At 49.9% G+C, this 12,396-nt stretch overlaps 1 protein-coding gene across 1 annotated transcript; it reads right to left on the bottom strand.

Annotated features, from left to right (window-relative positions):
- Positions 1 to 4,850: 4,850 nt before the first annotated feature.
- LOC307199150 (polypeptide N-acetylgalactosaminyltransferase 4-like) lies at positions 4,851 to 11,913 on the bottom strand. Its single transcript, XM_079946835.1, has one exon. It carries the CDS (start codon positions 11,780 to 11,782, stop codon positions 10,031 to 10,033), a length of 1,752 nt encoding a protein of 583 aa, XP_079802961.1. The 5' UTR covers positions 11,783 to 11,913; the 3' UTR covers positions 4,851 to 10,030.
- Between the last annotated feature and the right edge of the window lie 483 nt (positions 11,914 to 12,396).

Below are 12,396 nucleotides of genomic sequence, written 5' to 3'. Positions count from 1 at the left end.
AAGTGTCTCCGGACAGTGCTGGCCCCTGGCCTCTTAAGTGAGATGGGCGCACAACCCCAGAGTCTGTCAAGACTGGCCCGTACGGGCAGGGGTACCTTTACCTTTATATAAATTTAATAAATAATGAAAAGCAATGCCAAACCCACACAGCATCTTAAAAAGCAGAGACATCACCTTGCAGACTAAGGTCCGTGTAGTTAAAGCTACAAACATGAGTCTGACCAAACTGCGGGAGGCAGTGGAAGACAGGAGTGCCTGGCGTGCTCTGGTCCAGGGGGTCACGAAGGGTCGGACACGACTAAACGACTAAACGACAACAGTTCAAGCTATGGTTTTCCCAGTAGTGATGTATGGAAGTGAGAGCTGGACCATAAAGAAGGCTGATTGCCAAAGAATGGATGCTTTTGAATTCTGGTGCTGGAGGAGACTCTTGAGAGTCCCATGGACTGCAAGAAGAGTAGTGATTCTACTCTCCAAGACATTTTGCCGCTTGAAGCAAAATATAAAATGGGGGGGGGGCGGGGACTCCCTTTCTTCCTCCTTTGGTCCCTGACCCACCAGAGGCTGCCACCTCCTCCTCTGCTGCCTGAGGCAATTGCAGGCAGCCCAGAGAAGCCCTGATGTGAACAGAAGGCAGTGGTAGAGGAGAAAAAGGAAGACGGTGTTATGTACAGTGGTGCCCCGCAAGACGAACAACTCGCAAGACAGAAAATCCGCTAGACGAAAGGGTTTTCCGTTTTGGAGGCGCTTCGCAAAACGAATTTCCCTATGGGCTTGCTTCGCAAGATGAAAATGTCTTGTGAGTTCCTGCGGGCTTTTTTCCCTTTCCCCCCCTTTTTCTAAGCCGCTAAGCCGCTTATCAGCTGATCCGCTAAGCCGCTAAGCCTCTAAAAGCCGCTAAGCCGCTAATAACGCTAAGCCGCTTATCAGCTGATCTGCTAAGCCGATAAGCCGCTAATAGCACTAAGCCGATAAGCCGTCAATGGGCTTGTTTCGCAAGACGAGAAAACCGCTAGACGAAGAGACTCGCGGAACGGATTCATTTCGTCTTGCGAGGCACCACTGTACTGAAATTCTCACCCTGAGCCAGCAGGGGGATACTATAGATAGTTTTCACTTAGGTCCACATATGCAAATAAGGGATTGAAAGTGACGTTCAGTGATTGGATAGTTGCATAAATTTGTTACTGTTGCGTTGTAGTGGAGCTCTATATAAGCAGGCTGGCTGAACCCTTCAGTTCAGTTCTGTTCTGGGTCTGTGAATAAACAAGAGCTGTTTGAAGAATCGCTGTGTCGCCTGATATGTTCACCCACAACTTAACAGACAGAGAGTAGGCAGTGGCGACAGCAGCAGCCCTGCTCTTTCCAGGTGGCATGATGCAGGTGACAAGCGCAGGAGTGGCATACTCTTGGGGTGGGGCACAGATATGCCACCCCTCCCAGTTGTACTCAGCCTGCCGCCCAAGACAACTGTCTCACAAGGCCAATGGGAGGGCCGGCCCTGTAGCTGTCTGTCATGCAGGAAACTATCCAGAACACATTGGCTGGGGGAATATAGCAGGTGGATGAAGCTAACTACAGTGGTATCTCGGGTTAAGAACTGAATTCGTTCCGGAGTCCCGTTCTTAACCTGAAACTCTTCTTAACCTGAAGCACCACTTTAGCTAATGGGGCCTCCTGCTGCCGCCACAGCACGATTTCTGTTCTCATCCTGAAGCGAAGTTCTTAACCCGAGGTACTATTTCTGGGTTGGCGGAGTCTGTAACCTGAAGCGTCTGGAACCTGAGGTACCACTGTATTGTGGTTGAGAATAATAAGCTGTTGGTATTGAAGGAGGTGAGGACAAAGCAGGCTCAAAGCTTCTCAAAGCTTTTCAAAATCATTTTCTCAGCAGCTAAAAGGCATTAGTTCATTTGCTCTGCTGTAACAAAGGTAGCTGAATAGAACAATTTCCCAGGCCAGTTGACCTTGCTAAAAGAACAGAACTGACTCTTATTTCATTCGGTTATAACAGATCTTGGACACGTTGAACTGCAAGGCTCCTCAACCCCCTTGGCTTCTCACCCCCTTTCCTGGGAAGGGCGCCAAGAGTTCAAAAAAGTCCCAAGACAGGAGCTTTCTGTTCATGCTCAGGAAACCCATCATGGGGCAGGACTCCTGAGGGGAGGAGAAAGGGGAGGAAACTGGAGGGGAATATATGCTCTGTGCAAATGACTGTGAACTCGTGCTTGTTTTGTGAATTTATCACACTTGCTCCTTCTACCAGTTCGTGGATGGTAGAAATAAAGCTTTTTCTCTGAAACTATTCCTTGAGTGTCTGTTGACTCCCATTTCCCTGTCCCGGGCACAAAGCTCTTCTCACCCGAAGCTAAAAAGGCTACAGTATTTGGTGCTGTTTGACTGCAGTTTGAACTGTCAGAGGAAGAGGCAGCACATGTTTTTTTTTTGGCTTCTACAGAGAGCAGATAAAATATGGGTGGAGGAAGTCTTAAGACTTAAAAATTATTTTAAAAAAAAAAAAAGGAAGTCTTAAGACCTAGTTATCGTTCTGCACTAGAGCATTCAAAATTCTTTCTACTCATGCATTTTGTGTTTTTTATACTGCATTTTTATGTTGTGAACCACCCTGAGATATATGAACGAAGGGTGGTATACAAATTTAGTAAATAATAATAATAATTACTTTCTACTCAGATAAAAAAAAATAAGCAGATAAACTTGCAAGTGCAAGCCATTTATTCATACCTACGCCGGCAACTGTGACATTGTGGATATTCCATGCAGGGCTTCAGCCTCAAAGCCTTGATGTTATTTGTTTTACAGGAAGTAAGGTAAAGCTAAAGGGACCCCTGACCATTAGGTCTAGTCGTGACTGACTCTGGGGTTGCGGCGCTCATCTCGCTTTACTGGCCGAGGGAGCCAGCATACAGCTTCCAGGTCATGTGGCCAGCATGCCTGAACCACTTCTGGCAAACCAGAGCAGCGCACGGAAACGCCGTTTACCTTCCCGCCGAAGTGGTACCTATTTATCTACTTGCACTTTGACGTGCTTTTGAACTGCTAGGTTGGCAGGAGCAGGGACCGAGCAACAGGAGCTCACCCCGTTGCAGGGATTCGAACCGCCAACCTTCTGATCAGCAAATCCTAGGCTCTGTGGTTTAACCCGCAGCGCCACCCGTGTCCCTGCATACAATATGAATATTAAGTTCATTCAATGAAAAATGAAAATGCGGAGTCTGGGGACCCTGCCAGAGGTGCCAAGGCCTTTGGGGGCATCAGAGAATCCGCAGGCGTTGTGTTGGCAACCTCAGCTATAGGGAAGCATACCAGACTAGGAAGAAGGCCAGTCACAGCTGAACTCCAAGTCAAGCTTTGTCACAGACTGCCTTTCCCCCACACCCCTTCTGCTTTGACTATACCTGTATACTGCTGTCACAACAATTAGATGGGTACTTCAGCAGTAAACACAAAGCATTTCTGCTTTCAGCCACAAAACCCCATTCTAAACTACTGAAAAAAATAATAATAATAAATTTTATTTATACCCTGCCCTCCCCAGCCAAAGCCAGGCTCAGGGCGAATAACACCAATAAAATCACAGTAAAAACATAATAGGGGGAAAAGGGAAAAAAACTCCAATTTAAAATACAGGTTAAAATGCAATTTAAAATGCAGCCTCATTTTAAAAGTAGCCGATAAATCAAGACTATAAGGGCAGGGAAACATAAGGGTCAGAATGAGTCCAAACCAAAGGCCAGGCAGAACAGCTCTGTCTTGCAGGCCCTGCAGAAAGATGTCAAATACCGCAGGGCCCTAGTCTCTTGTGACAGAGCGTTCCACCAAGTCGGGGCCAGTACCGAAAAGGCCCTGGCCCTAGCTGAGACCAATTTAACCATCTTGCGGCTTGGGACCTCCAAAATGTTGTCATTTGTGGACCTTAAGGTCCTCCATGGGGCCTACCAGGAGAGGTGGTCCCGTAGGTACGAGGGTCCTAGGCCACATAGGGCTTTAAAGGTCAAAACCAGCACCTTAAACCTGACCCTGTACTCCACCGGGAGCCAGTGCAGTTGATGAATGTGATGAATGTGATCCCACAGAAAGGACCCCGTAAGGAGCCTCGCCGCGGCATTTTGCCCCCGCTGGAGTTTCTGGGTCAGCTTCAAGGGCAGCCCCGCGTAGAGCGAGTTACAGTAGTCAAACCCGGAGGTGACCGTCGCATGGATCACTGTGGCCAGATCAGGGCAGAAAGTAATAATAATAAATAGATAAAAATGTGCACCCCACCCTCACACCATTCCATTGTCGCTATCCAACCTCCCAAAATTTTGACACCTTTTGCGATCGTTTGCCCCCTTTCCATTTTAACAGTACAAATTCTGCAAATACATTCCATATCTCCTCAAAATCATTTCTCCTGCATATTCTCTGTCTTACCTTAATAGCACGTGTTAATTTATCATGAATACAGCCATATCCCACACCTCTTTATACCATTCTTCCATTTTATATTCACCTTGCCCTTTCCACTTCCTAGCCAGTGGCGTAGTGTGGGGGGTGCAGGGGGGGCCGGCCGCACCGGGCACAACATCTGGGGGTTAGGGTTAGGGGGCGCAAATCCACGGGTTAGGGGGCACAAATCCACGGGTTAGGGGGCACAAATCCACGGGTTAGGGGGCACAAATTACTTGCCTTGCCCCGGGTGCTGACAACCCACGCCACGCCACTGTTCCTAGCTATAATAATTGTGCAGCTGTAAATTACATTTCTGATACTAAGGCCCCTAAATACAAGTGTGCAAAGACTGATGTAAATAGAGTAAGTTCCATTAGTACAGAGAGGCCAATTCGAGATTTAAATTGAAAACTGTTTATTTCCGCCTTTTCAAGGAGCTTTCAATCACATCTACGCATTGTGAAGTTATTTGTTTCCCTAAAAACAGACACCATAAATCAGTAGTTTAAAACCCTTACAGTAAAATTTCCCCAAACAATTTCATAATTCATTCAAGAACTGAAGCATAATTAAAATGCATACCTTCATTTTCCAGATATCAAATATTTCAGAAGCCTGTAAACAGTATTACCTTTCTGAACTGAACTTAGTGACAATGCTACAGCTAAGATTGCCAATGCAAATTCTTAGTATAAAAATATTTATATATCTTAACTTACACACAGACACACAATTATTATATTCTTTCCTCTGTACTTTTCATACAGCGATGGAATACTAATTCAGTTTTGCTTTTTCCCTTCACGCCAGTTATTAACAGTGCAATCCTGTAAATGTTTACCCTGATATAAGTCCCACAAAGTTAAAGAGAACCTCTTAATCTCTAGCAAATGGGTTCAGGATCGCCATCCCAAGAGAATTGTAGATTGGCACACCTTCATATTAGGCATTAGAACAGTCCTCCGCAAGAAAATACAAGTTTTTTCCCCTGAACCTTCAAAAAAGAAATAAGGCACATATAGGTGGATATAATTGCATAGCTCACACAAGCTCATAGTGAGATAGTGCTTTGCACAGAGCTCAGTGTAAATCCAGCTTCGGTGTGCATAGAAAAGGGGGGAAACATTTTTAGAAAAAGCTTTACAAGGTCACTTGTGGTTAAGACACTCTACACCTCAGTCCCACCATAGAATTTAACGGTGCTAAATCATGACAATACTAAAGTGTCATAGGAATACCTTGGCATATTATGTGCACAGTGGAATCTTACCTACAATAAATTTGCCGTAACTGTTAGTTCTGGTTTAATAGTCATCATTCTGAAGCCGTAAGGGCGGTTTCAGATCAGTGATTTTGCACTAATACGGTCATCATAGGACTGTAACACTAAAGTCCCTTTTCACCAGCCATGTTCCACAGAGTCGCAACACATAGAGGACAATTTCAGAAGGCCCTCTTCCACAGAGATATCGCTCTGCAGCAACTGCAACATTCACCAGGACACTGCAGGCGAAAACTGATCGTCCAAACCCGACCGAAGACACTTGTTTCCATGCGGTGTAGCAGCTATTCTGGCAGCCTGAGAAGATGAGTTTATTTCTTATTGGCCACAGAACGGACATAGATTTGTTCGCTCCGGTGTGCTGTTTTCCCTGCACCTGTGCTTCAAGGTCATAGGTCTTCCTGGCACTGAAGAGTCAGGCCACATCCGCACCCTGCGTTAGCAGCAGCCTCGCGACTTCCCCCTGAGAATCCTGGGAAATGTAGTTAAGGGCGCCAAGAGTTGTTAGGCCGGCCGATTCCATTCCCTCACACAGATACGGCTCTCAAAGGGGCTTAACAATCAATCCCTCTTCCCAGAGAACTTGGGGAATCGTGCAGGGTCACCTCTTAACAACGCCCAGCACCTGTACCAAACTACAGATACCAGGATGCTTTGGGGGTAGCCAGGACTGTTGAAAGTGGTATCATGGTGTTTTCAATATATAATGCGGCACATTCTCTCCGTCCCCAGATTGGCTTCTGTCCCCCTTCAAGTACCATGAAGGGGTGGCAGGGAATGTGAACAAACATCTCCAGCACCTCAGAAATCCGTATTCTTTGCACATAATAAGGTAAAGGGACCCCTGACCATTAGGTCCAGTCGTGACCGACTCTGGGGTTGCGGCGCTCATCTCGCTTTATTGGCCGAGGGAGCCGGCGTGTGTCCGCATAAAGCTTCCGGGTCATGTGGCCAGCATGACTAAGCCGCTTCTGGCGAACCAGAGCAGCGCACAGAAACGCCGTTTACCTTCCCGCCGGAGCGGTACCTATTTATCTACTTGCACTTTGATGTGCTTTCGAACTGCTAGGTTGGCAGGAGCTGGGACCAAACAATGGGAGCTCACCCCGTCACGAGGATTCGAACTGCCGACCTTCTGATCGGCAAGTCCTAGGCTCTGTGGTTTAACCCACAGCGCCACCCGCGTCGTTCTGTCCCGATACCATGGACTGGAGCTTGCAAAATAACCCGCAATTCTTGGCAAACCCTGGATTGTCCCAGCGATGAAATCACAAGAGGCATTGGCAATGAGAAGTAGAAACAGGGAGGAATAGTAGCTTTGGAAGAAGAGCAGGGAAGTTTTTAGGCACGGCGACTCTTCTCCCTTGACCACCACGAATGCCATCATCTCTAAAAATGAAGGCAGTCGACAAAAGAGTTAAATGATGGTGGCATTAGAGGCACTGTTCACACCCATTAATATCCTGTCCAGCCTTCACTGCTGTTCAAACAAGTTTATCAGGTTTTCTAAAACCCTACAGTGACCTGTAAGTAGAGCAATAACAGGTGCAAAATGAGCAAAACACAGGAGAATTGAGTTTCTCCTCCATCACCTTCAACTCTGTGTGGTAGTGATCGTTTCCTCAGTCCCACAAGTCAAGGTTGCCCCATCCAGAATAAGGATTAGATGTGCCCAGTCTCAGTTTTTAAGACCGAAAGCTGGAATGGCTAACTAAGGTGGCCACATGACTAGTTCTGAAACAGAAACAAGGTTCTCTACATACAAGAGGCACAGAGAGAGAGGCTAACAGCTTCAATGGCAGCTTGTCAACCATGATGTTTAGGACTGCTGGCCTTGATAACTCGAGGCTCTGTTGGGAGTTAATTCTGCTATAGTTTCAAGGTAGCCTGGTGTTATGGGTCATGCCCAATTACAGCTTAGTTAAAATATAGAGATAGCTACAGCTTTGTCACTTTTCCTGCCAAGAGGCAAGTTATAGAGATCCCAGAACCATTACCTTCAGAAGGTAACAGTCTTCTTTAAGAAGAATTCGCCTATGTCAGCCTTGCTGGGGCTGATAGCTGTCCTTGGCTAGAACATCTGGAAAGCACCAGGTTAGAAAATCCTGATCTATGTCCTGTCAACAGTCAGGTGCTTATTTATGACAATCAAAGATGCAGTTTACTCCCTGAACCTCTGCCAGACTAGCTACAATACTGCATCGTTCATTTAACCTAGGCAGAGACTTAAAAGGCAAGTATCACACCGATTTGTTGAAACTGCTTCTCTGCATATCTTGCCAGCTTCCTGTCACTTCGTAGCCACAGGGGCACAGCCTCTGAGTTCAAGGTACAGACTTGGAATGCAGCAATTAGTTAATACTGGCTATGCCACGTTTGAGGAAGTGTGACAACACCTTATACCTTTACCTAAAGATATAGCCCTCGGGGAAATCTGAATTCCATCTGAAGTGTGTTAAGAACCATCCAAAAAGCAGTTTCTCTTATTCTCTGACCCATCAGTGGATTTTAAAGCACTACATGTAACTGATTATGTTAACAGTGATAAGGCAGAGTTCATAAATAGCTACTATCAGGAATTGCAAATCTTGATATAGAGCAGTATTTCCCAAACATGGGTCTCCGGCTGTTTCTGGACTACAATTCCCATCATCTGTGACTACTGGTCCTCTTAGCTACGGATGATGGGAGTTATAGGTTAACAACAACTATAGACTCAAGTTTGGGAAACACTGATAAAGAGCCTTTAAATCAGGTGCGAGGAACCATTGGCCCACCAGGTGTCAGTGAACTACAATACCCATCATCCCTGGCCATTGGCTGTGCTTGCGAAGGGTGATGGGAGTTGTAGTCCAGCCACATCCAGAGGGCCAAATATCCCCCACGCCTGTTCTAGATATTGACGCAGGTGTTTCCGATACAAGAAACAAGTCTGGTTTCCCACCCTTTTGACATTTTTCAGCGTCATCAATAGCAATAACTCTTATTTGCCACGAATACTGTTAACCTCAGCTACAACTTGATTACCTCCTCCCTAAGTTAACAAATGATCGCTTTCACCACTTGCACGATGCAGATTGTATTTTCTCCTCGCTCTGCTTTCAATAATGAAAAGCAACATGAACTCAGGCCTGTTACTACTCTGCAGCCTTCTGTAACCCAGGAGGTGGATTTAGGGCACACAGCCTTGGGGCCCCCACAACTATTGTTTAGAATGGAGCACAAGAAGTAGGGGGGAGGAATTTTGGCGTCGCACAGGGCCACTGCTAACCTGGTGCCTTCCAGGATGTCTACAACTCCCATCAACTCCAGCCAGCGGACTGATGGGAGTTGGGAAGCTGCCGTAAAAGCTAAGCAACATTTTCTCCCAACACACTCAACGAGACTCCTATGTGCAACACTCAGGCAGCACCCTAAGGGTGATGTTTCTCCCACTTCTTGGCCAAACCACCCCATTAGCCACGAATTATGCGTATAGTTAACTCAGACAAGGGGGAACATGTGGCCGTCCTGTTGTCGTTGGACCAAAACTCCCAACAACCCTTGTCAACATGGCAAGAATTGATGGGAGCTTTGATCTATCCAACACCTAGAGAACCACAGCTTCCCTTTCCCTGGCGTAACTCGTATTAAAGTTATTATCTTAGAATAATAGAGTCATAGAGTTGGAAGAGACCACAAGGGCCATCGAGTCCAACCCCCTGCCAAGCAGGAAACACCATCAGAGCACTCCTGACATATGGTTGTCAAGCCTCTGCTTAAAGACCTCCAAAGAAGGAGACTCCATCACACTCCTTGGCAGCAAATTCCACTGTCAAACAGCTCTTACTGTCAATTCCACTGTCAAACAGCTCTGTACTGTGGCTACGTTTGTATTGATTTCAGTCATCCCCCCCCCCACATTGTCACAGTAACACATAACATAAACGTTCAGTAATCTGCAGTTCTAACCAAGGCCACCTTGTTCCCAAAGTATTACAATCACACACACAAAAATTATAGTTGTTCCCTTTTAAGTGAACACCTAAGGATCCACCCGTCCAGATATTGGACAATGACTCTCATCAGCCCCCGCCAATGGGAGTTTAGAATAAAAGGCACTTCAGATAGCAAGTCCCCAAAACCCTGCTTCTTCACAGTCATTCACTGCCATTCCCAAACCTGTTAAAAATCCTTTTCGAAGCTACCTAAATCCGGCATTAACAGTTAATGGGAAGACACGCCAAGCCAGACTTAGTGGGAATACACACTAAGTCAGCTGGAAGTAGTCTTGGACAGAGACTCCCAGACCAATTTCTATTTCTCGAACTTCCACAACTGGTTTTTATCCTCTGCGTTGCATGTCCTCATCTGCACGTCAGCCCGGCCCTCAGCAGTGCGGTAAGCGCTAAGGCATTTTGCCAAATGAGGGTGATAAATGGTCCCGTCTTCTCTAAAATGCCACACAATGTTTTCTGGGATAGCGGAGCCGTCTTTCGGGCAGTTCCTCATGCCTACAAAATCCTTCTGGTCTGGAACTTCGGCGCAGAGCTCCGTCACGGAGTTGAACCGGATCTCCTTATTCGACGTGTACTCAAAGAACTGGTTCCCTCCTTGCCCGTGGCACCCGAAGAGGTTGACGTGGGCGCCGGTCGGGTTGTGCTCGGGAGAATTGTAGTCTAGGCACTCGGAAGAGATGCCCACGCTGCGGATGGCTCCGTGCCAACCGGGACGGTCCTCTGGCACGTGCAAGTTCGGAAATATGTTCTTCAGGTACCAGTCAAAGTTCTGGCACTTCAGGCGCTGCCTCAAAAGCTTCCTTTCTGAGATGTCTCCGTAGTTCTCCTTCCGTGCCGGCGGATTCCTGTTGTAGAAGTGCTCTTTATACCCATCCATCCACACTTCCGCTGCCCGTGCCGTGTTCTGGAGGAAGTTGGGCCTGGCGTAGGGAGCGCGCTTAGGAAACACATGCCCCACGTGCGAACAGGGGTGGATTTCCAAGATGCCCCCGCACTGCCACACCCGAAAGGAGAGCTCCAGGTTCTCTCCTCCCCAGACATCCATCCCCATGTCGTAGGTGCCCAGGTATTCAAAGTACTTTTTGCTGACGGCAAAGAGGCCTCCGGCCATGGTGGGCGACCTGATGGGGTCGATTTTGGACTTGCGCCTCTGGCGCTCGTAGTCGGGGACCGAGTGCCACTGGAAGGTCAGGCGCCAGTCAAAGCCCCCGATCATGGGCTCGCCCGACTGCATGTAGAACTCGAAGGTGTTCCAGTCGATGGTGTCGATGACGGGGCAGACGACGGTGCTGACGTTCTGGGCGATTCTCTCCAGCAGCGGCTCCAGCCAGCCAGGAACGCACTCGCAGTGGCAGTCGAGGAATGTGAGGACGTCGCCGGTGGCGAAGGTGGCGCCGATCAGGCGCGCCCGGACCAGCCCTTCACGCTTGTTGGTGCGGATCAGGCGCACCCTCTCCAGGCCGCTGACGTACTTCTCCAGCTGGCCCTTGAGGTAGGCCTTGTCGCTCAGGTCGTCCACCAAGATGATCTCCTTCAGGAGGACGGCCGGAGAGGTCTCCAGCACGCTGTGGACGGTGCGCAGCAGCGTGGACCAGGCCTCGTTGTAGAAGGCGATGACCACGGAGGTGGTGGGCAGCTGGCGGTAGCGGTAGGCCTTGGCTTTGCACTCGGCCATGCGCCCGTCCTGGATGTGGCGGTGCAGCGAGATCTTCTGGCTGAGGTAGACGTTGAGGGCGTATTGCTCCACCAGATCCTCCTCCTCCTTCTTCTCCTGGGCGCTCAGCTGCAGGTGGGCAGGCTTGCCCCACTCCCCGGGGGCCGAAGGCTCCGGCGGCGCCTTCTGGTAGACGGGGCGGGCCAGGTCTTCGGGCCGCTCCGCCCCGTCGGAGAAGCGCCTTTCCCCGCCCGGAGAGCGCCTCTGGCCGGCCAGCGGGGGCGCCTGCAGGCTGGCCAGCGACAGCGCCACGGCGAAGAAGGCCACGGCGGCCAGCAGCGCCAGCGCCACCGCGCAGCCCCTGCCCGGACACGGGCCCCGACGGAGCCGCCGCATGGCGCCGCCTGAGGGAGAAGGCGAACTTCGAGGGCGGCGGCGTCTCCTCCGGGGCTACCAGTTCCGGGCTGGCTCCTTCCCGGATACGGAGCACCAAACTCCGAGGAGGAGGAGGAGGAGGAGGCGGCGGAGGAAGCGACCCACCCCCGGCCGCCTGTTCCTCCGCCTTCGCCGCGGCTCCTCGCGCCTCCCCGGGGCCAGGGCGCCCAGCGGTTCGCTCGCAAAGTTGTCCTTTAAAGGGAGCGAGAGGAGGCGGCCAGCGAGCCAGGAGCTGCCTTCCCCTTCGGCCGTCCCACCTCCGGGCAACCGGCCACCTCCGCGCGCCCTTTCCCCGCCGGAGGAACGCGGGCAGCCGTCGGGCTCCGGGCTGGGGAAGAAGGGGCGCTTGAGGGAGAGGAGGAGCTTCCTTCCCCTTCTCGCCCGCCCGCCCGCCTTTTCGGCCGTCCCACCTCCGGGCAACCGGCCACCTCCGTTCGCCTCAGCCGCCCCTCCGCGCGCCCCGGCCGGAGGAAGGCGGGCAGCCGTCGGGCTCCGGGCTGGGGAAGAAGGGGCGCTTGAGGGAGGGGAGAGCGGCGGTGCTGGGGCGGCTGGGGGTGAGGGGAGGGAGCCCCGGT

The sequence above is a fragment of the Podarcis cretensis genome (genome assembly GCF_951804945.1).
Source record: "Podarcis cretensis genome assembly, chromosome: 12".
In the NCBI taxonomy this organism is placed as follows: Eukaryota; Metazoa; Chordata; class Lepidosauria; order Squamata; family Lacertidae; genus Podarcis; species Podarcis cretensis.
This window is presented reverse-complemented; position numbering and strand designations above follow the sequence as displayed.

What these genes read in the sequence shown, in the direction of transcription:
- LOC307199150 (XM_079946835.1), bottom strand. Translation starts at nt 11,782, where the DNA reads ATGCGGCGGCTCCGTCGGGGCCCGTGTCCGGGCAGGGGCTGCGCGGTG.